A 14,601-nucleotide genomic window follows, 5' to 3' on the forward strand; every position below is an offset into this window, starting at 1 on the left:
CGAAACGTCAAATTTGCGTCACGTTAGGAAAGCATACCTGGACCATCAGCGCCATTTTGTAAGCGTCGCGCCTATATAGGTCACGCCTCGAAGAAAATGGCGGAACGTCCAGAATAGAGCTAGAGCGTACACACTCTAATAGAACCTTAGAACATTACTGCAGCTGCTGCAGAAGTGCCGCTCTTCTTTCGGATACCGGCTTATTCATTTGCAGCTCAAGGCACCTGGCGAAACCAACAGTGTGGGCCGTGTCACAGAGTAGGCCTTCGGTAAACAAGTGATGGCCAGCCGCCAAACACTAACGTACTGCTCTAAATCACGATAGTACGTTGACTTATCTTCTTTAACCATCCCAACGCAGGCCGCCATGTCACCTGTCTCGATGACACTATCTCCACACACGACGTCCACGTCTATGTTGGGCCACTTGCCCTTCACGTCCGACATAAACGCTCATACAGCGCGGGCAGGGACGATGCCCGCGGTTGCCGGACGCAGTGCTACGCAAGCCCGGGCTGGGCCCACGATCTCCGAGGTGGTCCACAGCTTCTGGAGCATGCGCTCTGGAGGGCACAGTCAGCACTCTTACCTGTAAGAAACCAATGCTGCTCCTTCAGCTCGGAATGGCCGCAGTAGTACTAATGTGTGGGACCAGTATTTCGTACGTGACTCTTGCCGGGCATTTAATTACTTAGTGGTCGCATGCGGCGATAGCTTTTGGATGCGAAGCAGCTTATGGCGGGGGCTTTGTCCATCCCTCCTGCCTCCCGCGGCGTCCCACACCCCCACAACGCATGCGCGTCCCTTCCCCTCTCTCTCCTCTCCTACGCTCCCCCCTTTCTCTCCTCTAGGAATCCGGAGCGGCGCGCACGACAGGTGGTGCGACAGCTGCATCCTCCACTGGGGGCGCCACGGTAGTTCCGCGGTACACTCTAAAAAAGGACGAAATGGGGTATCGAGGATAGTCCTTTTGGGGAGTAACTGACTTGCCAGAGCCATTCGTCCTTTTGGGGAGTAACTGCGAGGGGATGAACTGTTACTCCCCATACAGTTATTGCATCAATGGGACTAACAGTTGCTCTTTTTCGATGCCACTCAAGGGAGTAACGGTCATTTTTTCCGATGCTCCGCAAGGATGCAATTGACGAAATTAGCCATTTACATGCTGATAAGAAAAAAAGCTATTGAGGCGACAAAAAAAAAAGCGCATCCAAAGCAGGATTTAAACTCACGTCCTCTCGCTCACAAGACGGGTACCCTAACCACTATACCATGACAGCTCGCTTGACGAGGCAGGATACTGAGACAGGGTTATGGATCGAAACGCAGGTGTCGCAATGCCAGAGAGACTGCATTTTGTGTATGCTATGCGGGGAGCGTCTAACGCTGTGTGCACTTACAACCACGTGATTGCAAAAAGAAAGTTGCGCGATTGTGCGATGAGACACTACGCGATGTACGTACGTTTAGTGAGCGCATATACGGGGCACGCAAGACGACATAGAAGGCGAACTTATATGTCACTTAGCGTGCCCCGTTTGAGCTACGTATCGTTTCACTTAAGTATGTAATCTCCTTGGAACGGAAGGAACTTAGGTACTATTGACCAAGAACATGTGGCAGTTCATCAATGACTAGCGCGTTTAACGTGTATCGTTCACTTATGGCTTGCACATGACTTGCATGGTTCTTCACACTGCAAATTTTAAGTTTCACGCATTTAATTTTTCTCACGAAGAGACAAAGTGCTGCTTTGCATGTAGTTTAACAGACAGTACACAAACTTCAAATTATTCACGATTTATAGACAATACTGTTTTCCGCGCACCAGTTCACGACACGGGCTAAAACAGCGAAGTGCATGGGGATTAACTGTTGCCGTTCGTCCAGCCATTGCTCTCTTTTCGACCAAGGACTAAACACTTACTCCCCAAAATTTGCACACGACACGCACACTCCTGCAGTTAGTCCTTTGAGGGACGAAAGCGCCCTTTTTGGGATTAACAGCCCAGTTACTCCCGTTTTCCGCGGGATTTTTCTTAGAGTGTATGAAAATGACGGAGCGCGCGCGCCTCATTCTCTCTCCTGTGCAGCGCCGCGATGAGCGCTCCGGCCGCTGCCGCGAAACTATCTCCCGCTCAAGCCAACCATCTCCCCGCTGCTTCACATCCACACAGGGTTTCCTTTAGTGGCAGATGGAGTAATTTTTTTCCCTCCACAAAGTGGAATTCACATCTGTAGTTCCCGTACAGCGTAGTGTGTTTGACCTTTACTTGTGTCGTGTTATTCAGGTGTCCTGTGTTGCCATGTGCTAGCCTTGTGCTGAATAACCATCGAAACAGTACCTGTTGAGAGAGGAATACACTTGCCAAAACGGTGAAACTCTATTTGGCAAATGTAGACAATAAGCTGTTTGTGCAACTATAGCAATGGTAACATTGTCATTGCGCAGCGGCAACCGTGGTGTTCAGTGACACATTTTTAGAACGCAGCTCTTATGCGCCCGTTCCTGTGTTGAGCATCGGCGTACCTCGGCCTAACCGAGTGAACGAGTACAGGGAAGGATGAAAGAGGGAACGCGGAGCGCAGCGGGGGATCAGGAAAGTGGAGGAGCAGGGCATGTCGAAAGCGTGAAAAGAAAAGCGTAGTGCCGCGCAAGACGTGTTCTGCGGCGACGATCGCTACGAGATGGCGCCAGAGTAGCGCGCATTGTCTGTTCACCGATGGCATGCGGCGAGCGCGTCCAACGACACCATATATGGAAACAAAGCGCTGCATGATCGGAGGTCTGGCTGTGGCAGCTGTTGTCTGTCCGCGCCAACGCATCACCCACGCGCTGCCTCTCGCGATTTCCCGATTAGCGAGACAGTCGCGCCACACTTGGCGCAGTTGTTTGCAACGTGCCCCAGGAGACATTGTCCGCGCCAGCCAATATATCGCGAAATGAAAACACGTATAGAGCTGCGCTCAAATTTCACTTTAGTGAGTATAGTAATCGTAGGTGAATGTTTTATTTATTACTTTATTTACTACATACTGCAGCCCACAATGTGGCCCTTGGTGAACGGGCATGCATGATTGTATACAAACGAAGCAGATCGAAATACATCACTTGAAATAATAAAAAAAAACGAACAAAACAAAGCAAAGCAAGAAAGAAAAAGAACACACACACATATTATATAGACATATATGTTCTTTTTTTTCGTTGCTTAATAATGTAACCATTAGAGTTACAGAAGGAATACCAAGAGAAGAGACGCGCAGTCGAGGATGGCCGAAATTTAAGTGGGGTGATGAAGTTAGGAATTTGGCAGGCGCAAATTGGATTCAGTTAGCACCGGACAGGGGTAAGTGGAGATCGCATGGAGAGGCTGTCGTCCTGCAGTGGACATAAGTATAGGCTGATGATATATATATATATATATATATATATATGTAGCTGACTCCTGATATATCGAACCCACATATAAGGAATTGTTATATAACGAACAGTCTTAAAGTTCCCCTGAAGATCTTGTGTAAAAATTTTATTTTAGCTATCGAAACACCTATATATCGAATTTTTTGTGATCCCCTGCAGATTCGATATATCCGGGTTCGACTGTATATATATATATATATATATATATATATATATATATATATATATATACCTGCACATGTGCATGTATATAATCAGAACTACTCTCATGTTATGCGGTAGATGCGGCGCGGTAAGGGAATTCCTGTCGGAAATCGTGCGTGGAAAGAAGAAAATCTTTTGCGTGCAAGTCCTAGCACATAATAACGTGTTATTGAATCGGGGCGATGGTGCCATGCAGGTCTTGTGGACAGAGGGTTACATATAGTGAAGGGTTAAGGGCTAATTTGTGGTTGATTTGACGATGTAGAAAATCTAGTCTGTATTTATGTCTCTTTAGTTCAAGGTAGGAAATATTGTTAGTCAGCATTAATTGTGATGGGGAGTCAGAACGTTTGTACTAAGAATAAGTAAAATGTACAGACTTTCTCTGCATTTCTTAATTTTGTTAACGTAGAGTTTAGTATAGAGACCCGATGCAGTGCGAGCACATACTAGTTTTGGCCGGATAAAGGTTGGATAATTGAGTAGCTTAACATTTGAAGGATAATTTCTAATTGAGTGTAGAAGGAAACCTTGTTTGCGGAAGGCAGAACAACATATGTCGTGAATAATATGGTTGCCATATTGGTATAAAAAGTGCACACAGTTTCTTTGATATGGAAGTTCTCCTCGGGCGGCGTAAAGTCAGTTTAATGAAATTAGGCTGGTAGTAAACCTTTCGCCACAGTTCCCCATTGCAACGGCCGTCGGCATGCCTTCTCTAGGAACAAGCGTGAGACTTCATTAGTTTTTGGCTTTCAGGTAGTTATCGTTGGGGTGATAAGACATCAATACTGGGACGCGTCTCACAATATTACACCAGAGATACACCAGAGACCAGCGGAGCTGGGGAAAGCCTAGTAAAGCAGTGGCAAGCCACACACTTAGTCTAACTTTTGCTGGGCTTCCCCCGTCTCCGCTGGTCTCTGGTGTTTCCGATAGCAGAGCTGCGCATAATTTTTTGCACTGCGAGAAAGAGGACCGCCCGAAGCGAGCGCCCATTAGCACCGTTAGTCCCAAGTTGCACTCTGCGAAAGTTACTGAGCACCCGCAACCCAGGATCTTCTAGTCTCCTCTGTTTCCTGGCACTTAAAATTTCTTCACGATGTTTGGCGTAGTATCGCGATGAATTCAACCGGCCACGTTCGAGAGCCTCCGGATCTTCATTTCTTCGCCTACGCGAACTCTCGCTTTCCCTCAATCTAAACTCGGGATGTTATCTTCTGCTAAGCTTGGTTTCAGCTTCCCTAGATCTCGCTTCAGTCTTTCGGAAGCGACGAGTGTCCAGTTCTCTGGTCAAAACCTGCCGAGCTGCCGCCAGAGGCATCAGCTGCAGTCACGGACATCGGGCGCGTTCGGCGCGAACGCGGGGAAACGTGGTCGGCGTCGGCAGCAGCTCTCCGCGTCCCACTACCACCTGCCTCACTCCTCCTCTCCACCTCGCATTCGCTATGCTGCGCGATGCTATGTTTATACAATGCTTTCACTCACTTTCAGCTCTCTTTCAGGACGACGGAATAATTATTACAGCGAGGTTCTAACAGCTCCCCTGTAAAAGTGCGCGTACTAAGGTCCTTATTCAGCAGCTGTCATACCTCGGTGGTGTACATAATGGTGAAGATTATATGAGCTGGTCTCGTCAGGATGGTCTTCATTTGAGTCGGTGCAGGTAGATCAAATCGCCATCACCATTTTGTATGTTTACCTGCAAACATTGCCTGTAGACCTTCGGTGACACTGTAGGATGATTGCATTCGGGGATATGACTTCCGCAATGCGCTGCTGGTGTGAGGAGCCAGATGAGAAAGAGGCCAATGAATCGCTTATGTTTTAAATGCGAAACATTTCTTGGCGAACATTTGCTACTTTGACCGTATCTATCTATCTAGCCGCCTACGAGTTTGTGCTCTCATGGTCGTTTTGTTAATTTGTTAAGTACCAAAATTGGCATATTATGACAGGAGTGTATGACGAACATAAGTGATAGGTCATGACAAAAATGTCATGACATGCGTGTCATGTAGGTCGTGACAATGACCCAGCGAAAAAGTTTAACACTCAAAAACCGCTCAAATGGGTTTGGACGTGGGTACAAAGTGAAGGAAACACTACAGGATGCTGGTAGAAGTAATAACCATGAGCATGACTCAGCAAAAATGACAATGATTCAGAGAAAAAAGATTAACACTCAAAAACCTCTGGAATGGGTTCGGACGTGGGCACTAAGTGTAGGAAACCATAAAGGACGATGGTAGAAATCATAGTCATGAGCATGACTAAGCAAAACTGAGAATGACTCAGCGAAAAAAATATTAACACTCAAAAGTCACTGAAATGGGTTTGGACGTGGGTAGTAAGTGAAGGAAACACTAAAGGATGCTGGTAGAAATCACAGTCATGAGCATAACTCAGCAAAATGACAATGACTCAGCGAAAGAAGATTAACACTCAGAAACTACTGGAATGGGTTCGGACGTGTGTACTAAGAGAAGGAAACACTATAGGATGTTGGTAGAAGTCATAGTCACGAGTATGACTAAGGCTTTCGCCCTATGGTCTCTTAGGTGCGGCTAAAGGGACTCCTGAGGACTCATGACATGAATGTCGTGACATGCGTGTCATGTAGGTAATGAAAGAGCCGCCTATGTCTTGGTGCTCTCATGGTCGTTTCGTTAACTTGGTAGGCTCCCCGCACACTGCTTCGCATAACATCGATTCCCACAGGGCGTGGGAACTACCGGCTTTTTAACGTCGGCGTTGCCCGCTAAGACTGACGTTGTTTTAGCATCGCGTGTGTCGACAAGCAGGATGGTTAGCGTAATCTTTGTGGCATAAACAAATGCCTAAGTTTTCTGTGGTAATGCACCGTGGTGCATACTGGATTATGCGAAGGCTATCGTGAAAAGTCAAGAAAGTCGTTCTGTTCTGCATACCAGGCGAGATGTGCAGACCCGGGACCTGGCGTTGGTGGTGGCGCTCATCCTTGGTGCGAGCTTTCTGGCACTGATGCTGGTCGTGACATTCCGAAAAGGACAAGACGACAAAGGTCAGGTGCTCGCGGTCGGTCGCTTCGGGGCTTACTGTGGCACCAGTTCCGTGGTGTCCGGCGTGGCCGTGGGTGCTTTTCTGGGCGTGCCGTACGCCGACCCACGAACGCTGCGCTTCGGAGCCCCTGTGCCCTGGCACCGCGAGCAGGAGATGTTCGACAACACAGCGCCCGCACCGAGTTGCGCACAGACGTTGCCAAGCCTTGGTGAGGGGTCAATTATTCCGGCAGTGAATTACTCCTAGGAGTGCCTTCATGTTATTGTTTGGGAAACTATGGTTGATCCGCCCCTTTATTGTATCCAGCCAATGTTTTTTGCACGCGTTAAGTCAGATTCATGGTGCCATTCTTATGATTCGTGATTTGTGGTGCTATTCTCCAACGTCAGCTAACCCATCCATTAGTGTTATATCATCAAGTTTCAAAATTCACATTGAACCTCCTTGCGTGTACGCACATCATAGCTTTCTGTGAATGTTATTTCAGGCAAAATTGTTTATCATTTGAAGAAGAGTAAGTAAATGCGGGATCTTTAAATCCTTTAAATTTGCCTACCTGCATCAGTTTCCTTTTTTTTTCATCAGTGGCGGCAAGAATAAACAACTTGACTTTGGTGTAAAAATTATTTCTTGCACAGACATGACACGGAAACAGAAGAGTCGGGCAAAATTTTTTTCAGAATCACGCACAATAAAAACGCAGCAATATGTGCTCTCGCGGCAAACTTGCTTTTGGTACCTAGGCGTTAGGAATGCAATGAGTGAGCGCGAAAACAATTCTGTTTAGCTTAAGGACTTTTCGATGCTCATGCATGTGGCAGATATTACCCGCACGTAGCGGCAAAATAGTTTCTACTTAATGTTCCAGGAAATTGCAATGGCAGTGTGCACAAACACCCTGAGACCTCTGAAGCTATATGGAAAGTGCAAAAAAAAAAGCGCAGCGCGGTATGATTACACGTAAGTGCATATACCCGCCGTGGTGGTGTGGTGGCTTTGGTGTTGTGCTGCTAAGGCCCAAAGGCGCGGGGTGAAATCCCGGCCACGGCGGCCACGTATGGCGGGGGGCTAAATGCAGAAACGCCCGTGTACCGTGCGTTGGGTGCACGTTGAAGAACCCCAGGCGGCCAAAATTGATCCGGAACACTACGGCGTGCCTCATAATCCTATCGTGGTTTTGGCACGTAAAGACTAACAGTTCAATTTTGACTTAAGTGGCCGATAAATATATTGCGCTGATTTACAAAGGCAATCGCTATACTGATTTCGCAGGTAGAATGGAAGATAGCACTGTGTGCAACAGAGCAAAAGAGCCGCTGTGTACAATGTATCGTCAGCGCAGATCTTTATTGGGATGCTTAGGAAATTCTTGTGTTCACTAGTTTCAACAACAGATTTGTCCAGTTACTGGCGTAATTACGTATTGCACCGTTTATCGGGAAAAGCTTCGCGTTTACTTCAGTTGCAGATGAGCGACAATTATCCGCCGACTTTTGTGATATTGGCGAGCTTCAACAATTCAAATATTGCAACTAATTCTGAAGCGCGTAAAAGAATGCGCATATTTAACATGCGGCGCTCGTTTAAGGCAACGTTGAATTCAGATCATTTCTAAGAATTTTTTGCTGACAGCCATACATATGCCAACGTTGATAGCGGAAACACTAAATGTATGGCCATATAAAAGATTGGTAGCGAGTCACATTAGCTCCCATAGTTTTCTTCAATGTAAGGCGTCTTCCAGCTGTCCACTTGGAGATTTTTTAACGTTAAGGAGTCAGGTGTGCCTAAGAAACGCTGTAAAGACAATGCGATTGATGGTCTTGTGTCCCAGCACGTACGGGGTCGACCACATCTAAGGTGAACACCTCATTAGTATTCAAGCCGGTAAAACTACAGCGTTTATTCTACTTCACGAGTGGAGTGCTCGTTATACGATCTGTAATCATGGTGTCGATAAACACAACAATGATTTTTCGAATTATGTACTCAACATCAGCTGCTCTGATGTCTTGAATACTAATGAGGTGTTCACCTTAGATGTGGCCGACCCTGTACGTCAGATATCAACGGAATTCGCTGGTTTAGGTATACTGTGGTCGACAGATTTTTCATTGCGATGGGAATTATAAGGACACTCGAAGCGAATTTCTGCCGTTAGGCGTCGCCGTGATTTTCTGTATAAAGTCCAAACACGATAACGTCGTCGCCGCGCGCTGTACACGGTATGTGCGAGTGAAAGCTTGCGAGGGTCAGTCGACGTTCGCTGCTCAAGATCGCGCGCGCGGGGTTGAAGACGGGGTTGAAGCGCGCCGTCTTCTGTGGTGTGCGAGACACGGGAGGGAGGCGAGGGAGGGGGCGTTCTACTTTGGCGGCTGCTGCTTACGCCGCGGCTGCGCGGGCGCTGTATCTTGAAATCGATCTGCGACGTGGGCAAAGTGTGCGCCCCATCGGGCCTCATCTTCAAAGCGATCTGCGATGTGGACAAAGTACGCCGAATGCCGCTAGCTTCGTATGCGCTGTGCTTTCGACGTTTAGTTCTCGTTTTAAGCGAGAGACATCAGATATATCAATACGCTCGCTCCTGATTCCACGCTTCCTCACTCCAGTGTGTTGAAAACGAGTTTCCGCGGTCATCGAGCGAGATGTGTTTATGTTTACCTGTGCGCACGTGACACCATGCTTGTTAATTTAGTTATTAAGCGAATGTTTAAAAGTTTATATGGCCGACAAAACTACTATCCTTACTTCGTATAGCTGTCTACTAATCTGCTATCACAATCGATGCTTCGCCTTGCGGGCGAAACTGCGACTATCTTCAAGGTGTTGCTTACTGCAGTTTCTTACTGCAAGATCGTGGTGTGTGTCTAAGGTCACGAATGCTGAACACAGTGTGGAACTATGAGTATGTCGTCGTAAATCACTCACAAGGTTTTGAATTATGCGGCTTCTTGACCTTATAGTGTCCTTGAAACATGCGGCCTCAATTTTTCAAAATCACCTCTTTATTTTTTTGTGACTACGATACTGATACGGAACAGCCGCAGATGAAGGCCGCCTCTGCGTGACCGCACCGAAGACGATGAGGAAGACCAAGAGCTGCCGATTGCTGGTCTATCATGATCTTTGTCGGGTATAGACTAGCGTTGTAAACATGTCTTGTAAATTGCTTTGTACAGGAGTTACGCGCAACACCAGGAAGCGGTACCGCGGGCTTTGGGCTCGACACTTATTTCACATCTTCTGTTATTATCGCTGATGTTTCCATCCTGTTTCACATATGCTGCAGATGAGATGAATGCGAGCACATCTGAGGACTGCCTGCACGTCAACATCTGGGCTCCAGCCTGTGGATCTCGCCCATGCAGCGGCAATAGGACGGTCGTCGTCTTTATTCACGGCGGATTTTTCCAGGCAAGACTCAGCCACACAATGCTAATTAGCAGAGCTGCTTAGTTTTGTAGCACCTTGCTTTGATTGTATGGCGTGTTGAAGGCCCTGTCGCGAGTTCACGATCGTAGCCGATGGGAAGCGCCACGTGGCACAAGAACCTGAAGCGGAGTTATCAGAAGGCCAAAGGCACATATTTCGTTTTCTTATATTTCAAGGTCTAGTTGGTTATACTTCGGCGAGAGCGAATAATATACGCGTCGGTGGTAGAAAGTGAAGTGATAGATCCACCACACGGAAAAATCTGTGGAGAACAAGATAGCTACGAATGTCTTGCTCACGTTTTATAGCATGTTTTGACACGTCTTCACCGACATGACAAGTCTTCAATCGGCGGGCTGTTGTAGCTAAACCTCGTTTAGTGAGAAAATGTTAGAATAAGAAAGCAGAAGACACTATTCGAATACATGAGAAAAGTGATATATACCAGTCAAGAAATGCCATTAGGTGGGGAAACACGACTGATTATTATTGTGTCGCATATGGCGGTTGTGTCTTACTGCTTCCTTATCGTTTCCAGGACCGAGGGCTTAAAAAAATAAACAAACTTTACTCCGGCTTGACCGTGATCAAGCCGAACAAGCCCGGTTTGGGCCTACCGAAGCATCCCTGCAGTCACTAAGCGCAGGCCGCTAATGTATTCTCACTTTTGAACTAGACGCATCGACGCGAGCAACTTCATTCGATGTCACCATAAATTACGCGCTTTCACACGTGCAGGCCCCCTGTTTCGCATGTGCTAGAGCAGCTGGTCGCTCATTGTGTCCCAAGGCTGGAATACAGGGAGGTAGCGAAGGTGAGACAGGAGAACAGTGAGTAAGCGCACACAGTTGCGCAATGCCCTGGGGGTTTAGAAATGAGGAAAGTGTGTAGGTGGAGGCTTGAAGAGCGACGAAAAGGACTGTCGAACCTTTCACATCGCTTCGCATGTGGATGTGATTTGTTTTTGCAAGGACTTCCTTCATCCCACTACTATACATTTAACAGCATAGCGATTGCGGCTATCCGGCACCCGCACTATATGCCCAAGGGCATATTGGCATTAAGGGGTTGCTCTTGCACTTGCTTTCAAAAAGCGCACTTTATGGTTTTCGGAAGTACTTTGGGCGTATATCGATGCTATTATTATCATTGAAGTTAGGATCCATGCAGTGAAGAACCATTTTTAGGAAGCCAATTTGAATTCGTGTTTGCTCACTGGTTCTTTTTATATGATCTCACTTTGCCGGGGTATTCAGCAAGAATGTTGAAAGAGTCCAAGCCAGAAACCCCAGCCGCAGTACTCTACCATAGAAGAAAATCGTAATGAGCAGCAGTGACTACACACAACTCCAACACAAAGCACCCGTATAATTGACGAAATGCTGGCCCCCTTTAAGTGGTGTGTATTGGAAAGTCTTCATGAAATCTAAGACTTTTGGAAACAGGCATAGTGAAAATTGACCAGGCATGTGACACTAGAGATCGCATTGTAAAGCAAACAGGTAAAATATGTTAGAATTCTATTTTAATTGCGTTGCAGCACATTAATCCCTTACAGTCGAACGCCTCTACAACGAACGAACTGTATAACGAAGGGATAATTCTATTCCGGTTCTATGGTGAGTGGTGCGGTGTGCGACTTTTACAACGAAGTGACCTGTATAACTAAATATTTCTGAGGCCCTAAGCACTTCATTATAAAGGCATCCGTTTGTATATCCTAGCTTGTCTATACGATCATGATTTCGGCAGTATGCATTTCTATTTATTGACGTTCGAGAAACTGCTGCAACATCACCCAACTTATGGCGTGAAAACGGTCATGAGTGACTTGATGACAACAATATGGTAGTACATGTCTATCTTTGGACAAAGACTAATAAAATAGATCTCTCCTAAACGGGTTAAGAATCACTTCGAATGTCATCGACCTTCAGTGGCTTGAAACTTAAATTTTCATGGTCTGGTGCGCAGACGGGCAGCAACAACGACCTTCACTACGACGGCCGTGCTCTGGCCGCCTTAGGTGACGTTGTCGTCGTTGTCCCCAACTGGCGGCTGGGCGTGCTGGGATTCCTTCGCCTGTCGCGGAGTGACGACGTGCCCATCAACGCCGGCCTGCTGGACCAGGCGGAGGTACTGCGCTGGACGGCGAGAAACGTGGACGCCTTTGGCGGCAACAAGTCTGACCTGGTGGTCGTCGGCCATGGGTCCGGCGCCTCTGCTCTCGCTTACCACCTGATGTTGGGCCAGGGTCTGAGTAACGTCGCTCCGATCCTCAAGGTTGTTTTCATGAGCGAGAGCCCAATGACCAGGTGTGGTGTCGTCGTCTTGATAATCGTCTCCCTTATGTCCAAAGAAATTGTATGAAAAGCGTGTTACAAACTTGTTTCATCTTACTCTTTCGTGTTAATATTCTTGTGTATTCTGCTCACCCTGCTTGGACTTCTTGTCCGCATTAATTTTACAAATAAATAATAAATAAAAATATTGCCACTCGCATTATCTACATGGCTTGGTTGTGTCAGAGCCAGTATCATCGCTGAGTAATTCATTGGGCTGTCTTTATTGTTGCTGCTAAAGACGATTATGAGAAAGCACTACGGTTGAAAGACGCGTTATCGAAAAGGGCTGGCTTGCAGGTCTGATTTACTCTCTAGTGTTGGTCTTCTTTCCTGTAGCAGTACATTATAGGTAACCGTGTGGTATTAAATATGCCTAGTGTGTTTAAGATGGCATAATTTTGTGCCAAGTGCGAAAGGAGGAAGACGCGCACGACATGCACAGGACGAGGGTTGCAGCAAAATTATGCTGCCGAACCAAATCGCCCAAATGCCGATCCTCTTGCAGGTTAAGATGGTTTCAGCAGGTGGAAAAAACTTGAGCGCACGTAAAAAGAAAGAGACGGGACAAAGTTTGACTTATAACTAGGCTTTTAACGTACAGCTTTGTCCCGTCTCCTTCCTGTTACATGTTCTGGCGTTTTTTTCACCTGCTGGAATCAACTTAACGTTACTGTGCACCAACTCGCCCAGCAAACCACCCCACTAAATATGGTTGTTTCACTTTAGAAATATTACATTTATCATTTACATCGTCATTAGGTCTACACGAGGTGGTATCAAAAAGTTTCGAGTCTGGCTCTGTTTTGAAGGGTGTAATTTATTTATGTGCTTACAAACACAGTCACATTAGAAATTGTCCCCTTGTAGAGCAATACAGCACTCCAAGTGTTCCTGCCACTTTGCAAATATCTCCTGGAACTGTCTTTTCCGGATCGAGCACCCTTCTTCGACAAGAGGCTGATGTAAGCAATCGTGTCGAAATGGCCACATTTCAAGGTGGATTTAAAATTTTAGGAAAATAGCGAAACAAAGTGCGAGCCTAATGTGAAGAATGACTCGCCTATCACTGCAAGGATCATCGCTGGTGACAAAGCGTAAGTGCACAGGTACCCCCCTCAGACAAAGAAACTCTCGTCGGTCGCAGTGAAAAAGTACAACTTCTTCGCCACCGAAAAAACGCAAGGCGTGTCCGTGGCTCAAAAAAGCACATACTCATCGTCCATGCTACGACGACACTGCACCTTCTCCCAGATCACTCCGCCCACCTGTCAGAAACACGATGGTTTCTACCCTACTTGTCAGATTTGGCTACCGCTTATTTCACTCTCTTCCAAAAGTTAGAAATCGCACGAGGTGGTGGGATCGAATCCCGGCCACGGCGGCCGCATTTCGATGGGGGCGAAATGCGAATACACCCGTGTGCTTAGATTTAGGTGCACGTTAAAGAATCCCAGGTGGTCGAAATTTTCCGGAGACTCCCACTACGGCGTGCCTCATAATTAGATCGTGGTTTTGGCACGTAAAACCCATAATTTTTTTCAGCGTAAATGCCGCCATTTCGGGACTATTGCCTTAAGCTCGAATCGCAGAAGAATATTCGACTTCCAAAAAGAAGACGTCCAGGACATACTATTCGCAAAGTGGCAGGAACGCTGCGAAAGCTGTATATGCCCAAGGTATCTATTTCAAAGGTGGCAGTGTTTGAATTCACATAAATAAATCACTTTCCTCAAGACACAGCCAGTCTCAAAACTTTTTGATACCACCTCGTATTTGACGTAATTATGGGTCTTTACGTCGAAGAATAACCAACGCCATGGCCACCAACCAATTGTCTTAAATTACCGGTGTCGCTGTGACGACAACTGTAAAGTCGGTATTAGCAGAATATATGACAACTGTTAATTTCTAAGAATATTGCTAATATTAGGAATTATAGTCAAAAGTGTAGATGACCGGCTGTGTGATAATTTATGAAGTTATCCGGTTCACAGCTTACTTTATATAGCACTGATTGATACGTCACGATGACGTTGAAGGCCATCCACGGGAGCTCAGTATCTTATAGCTAAGGCGAACCCGGATATATTGAATCTGCAGCAGATCACGACAAAAATCAATATATAGGTAATTCTATATACAAAATAAGAATTT

At 46.5% G+C, this 14,601-nt stretch overlaps 1 protein-coding gene across 1 annotated transcript; it reads left to right on the forward strand.

The window, feature by feature from the left end:
* The first annotated feature begins 475 nt into the window (after positions 1-475).
* LOC119440368 (cholinesterase) lies at positions 476-12,472 on the forward strand. The gene is made up of 4 exons (XM_037705281.1): positions 476-591; positions 6,562-6,878; positions 9,960-10,084; positions 12,077-12,472. Exons 1-4 carry the CDS (start codon positions 476-478, stop codon positions 12,470-12,472), a joined length of 954 nt encoding a protein of 317 aa, XP_037561209.1.
* The last annotated feature ends 2,129 nt before the right edge of the window (positions 12,473-14,601 follow it).

The sequence above is a fragment of the Dermacentor silvarum genome, chromosome 2 (genome assembly GCF_013339745.2).
Source record: "Dermacentor silvarum isolate Dsil-2018 chromosome 2, BIME_Dsil_1.4, whole genome shotgun sequence".
NCBI lineage: Eukaryota > Metazoa > Arthropoda > Arachnida > Ixodida > Ixodidae > Dermacentor > Dermacentor silvarum.

Excerpts from the sequence above, each read along its gene's own strand:
- LOC119440368 (XM_037705281.1), top strand. The coding sequence starts at position 476 with ATGCCCGCGGTTGCCGGACGCAGTGCTACGCAAGCCCGGGCTGGGCCC. Across the intron at positions 592-6,561 it reads CACAGTCAGCACTCTTACCT|GCGAGATGTGCAGACCCGGG; the intron begins GTAAGAAACCAA and ends TCTGCATACCAG. Across the intron at positions 10,085-12,076 it reads TTCACGGCGGATTTTTCCAG|ACGGGCAGCAACAACGACCT; the intron begins GCAAGACTCAGC and ends TCTGGTGCGCAG.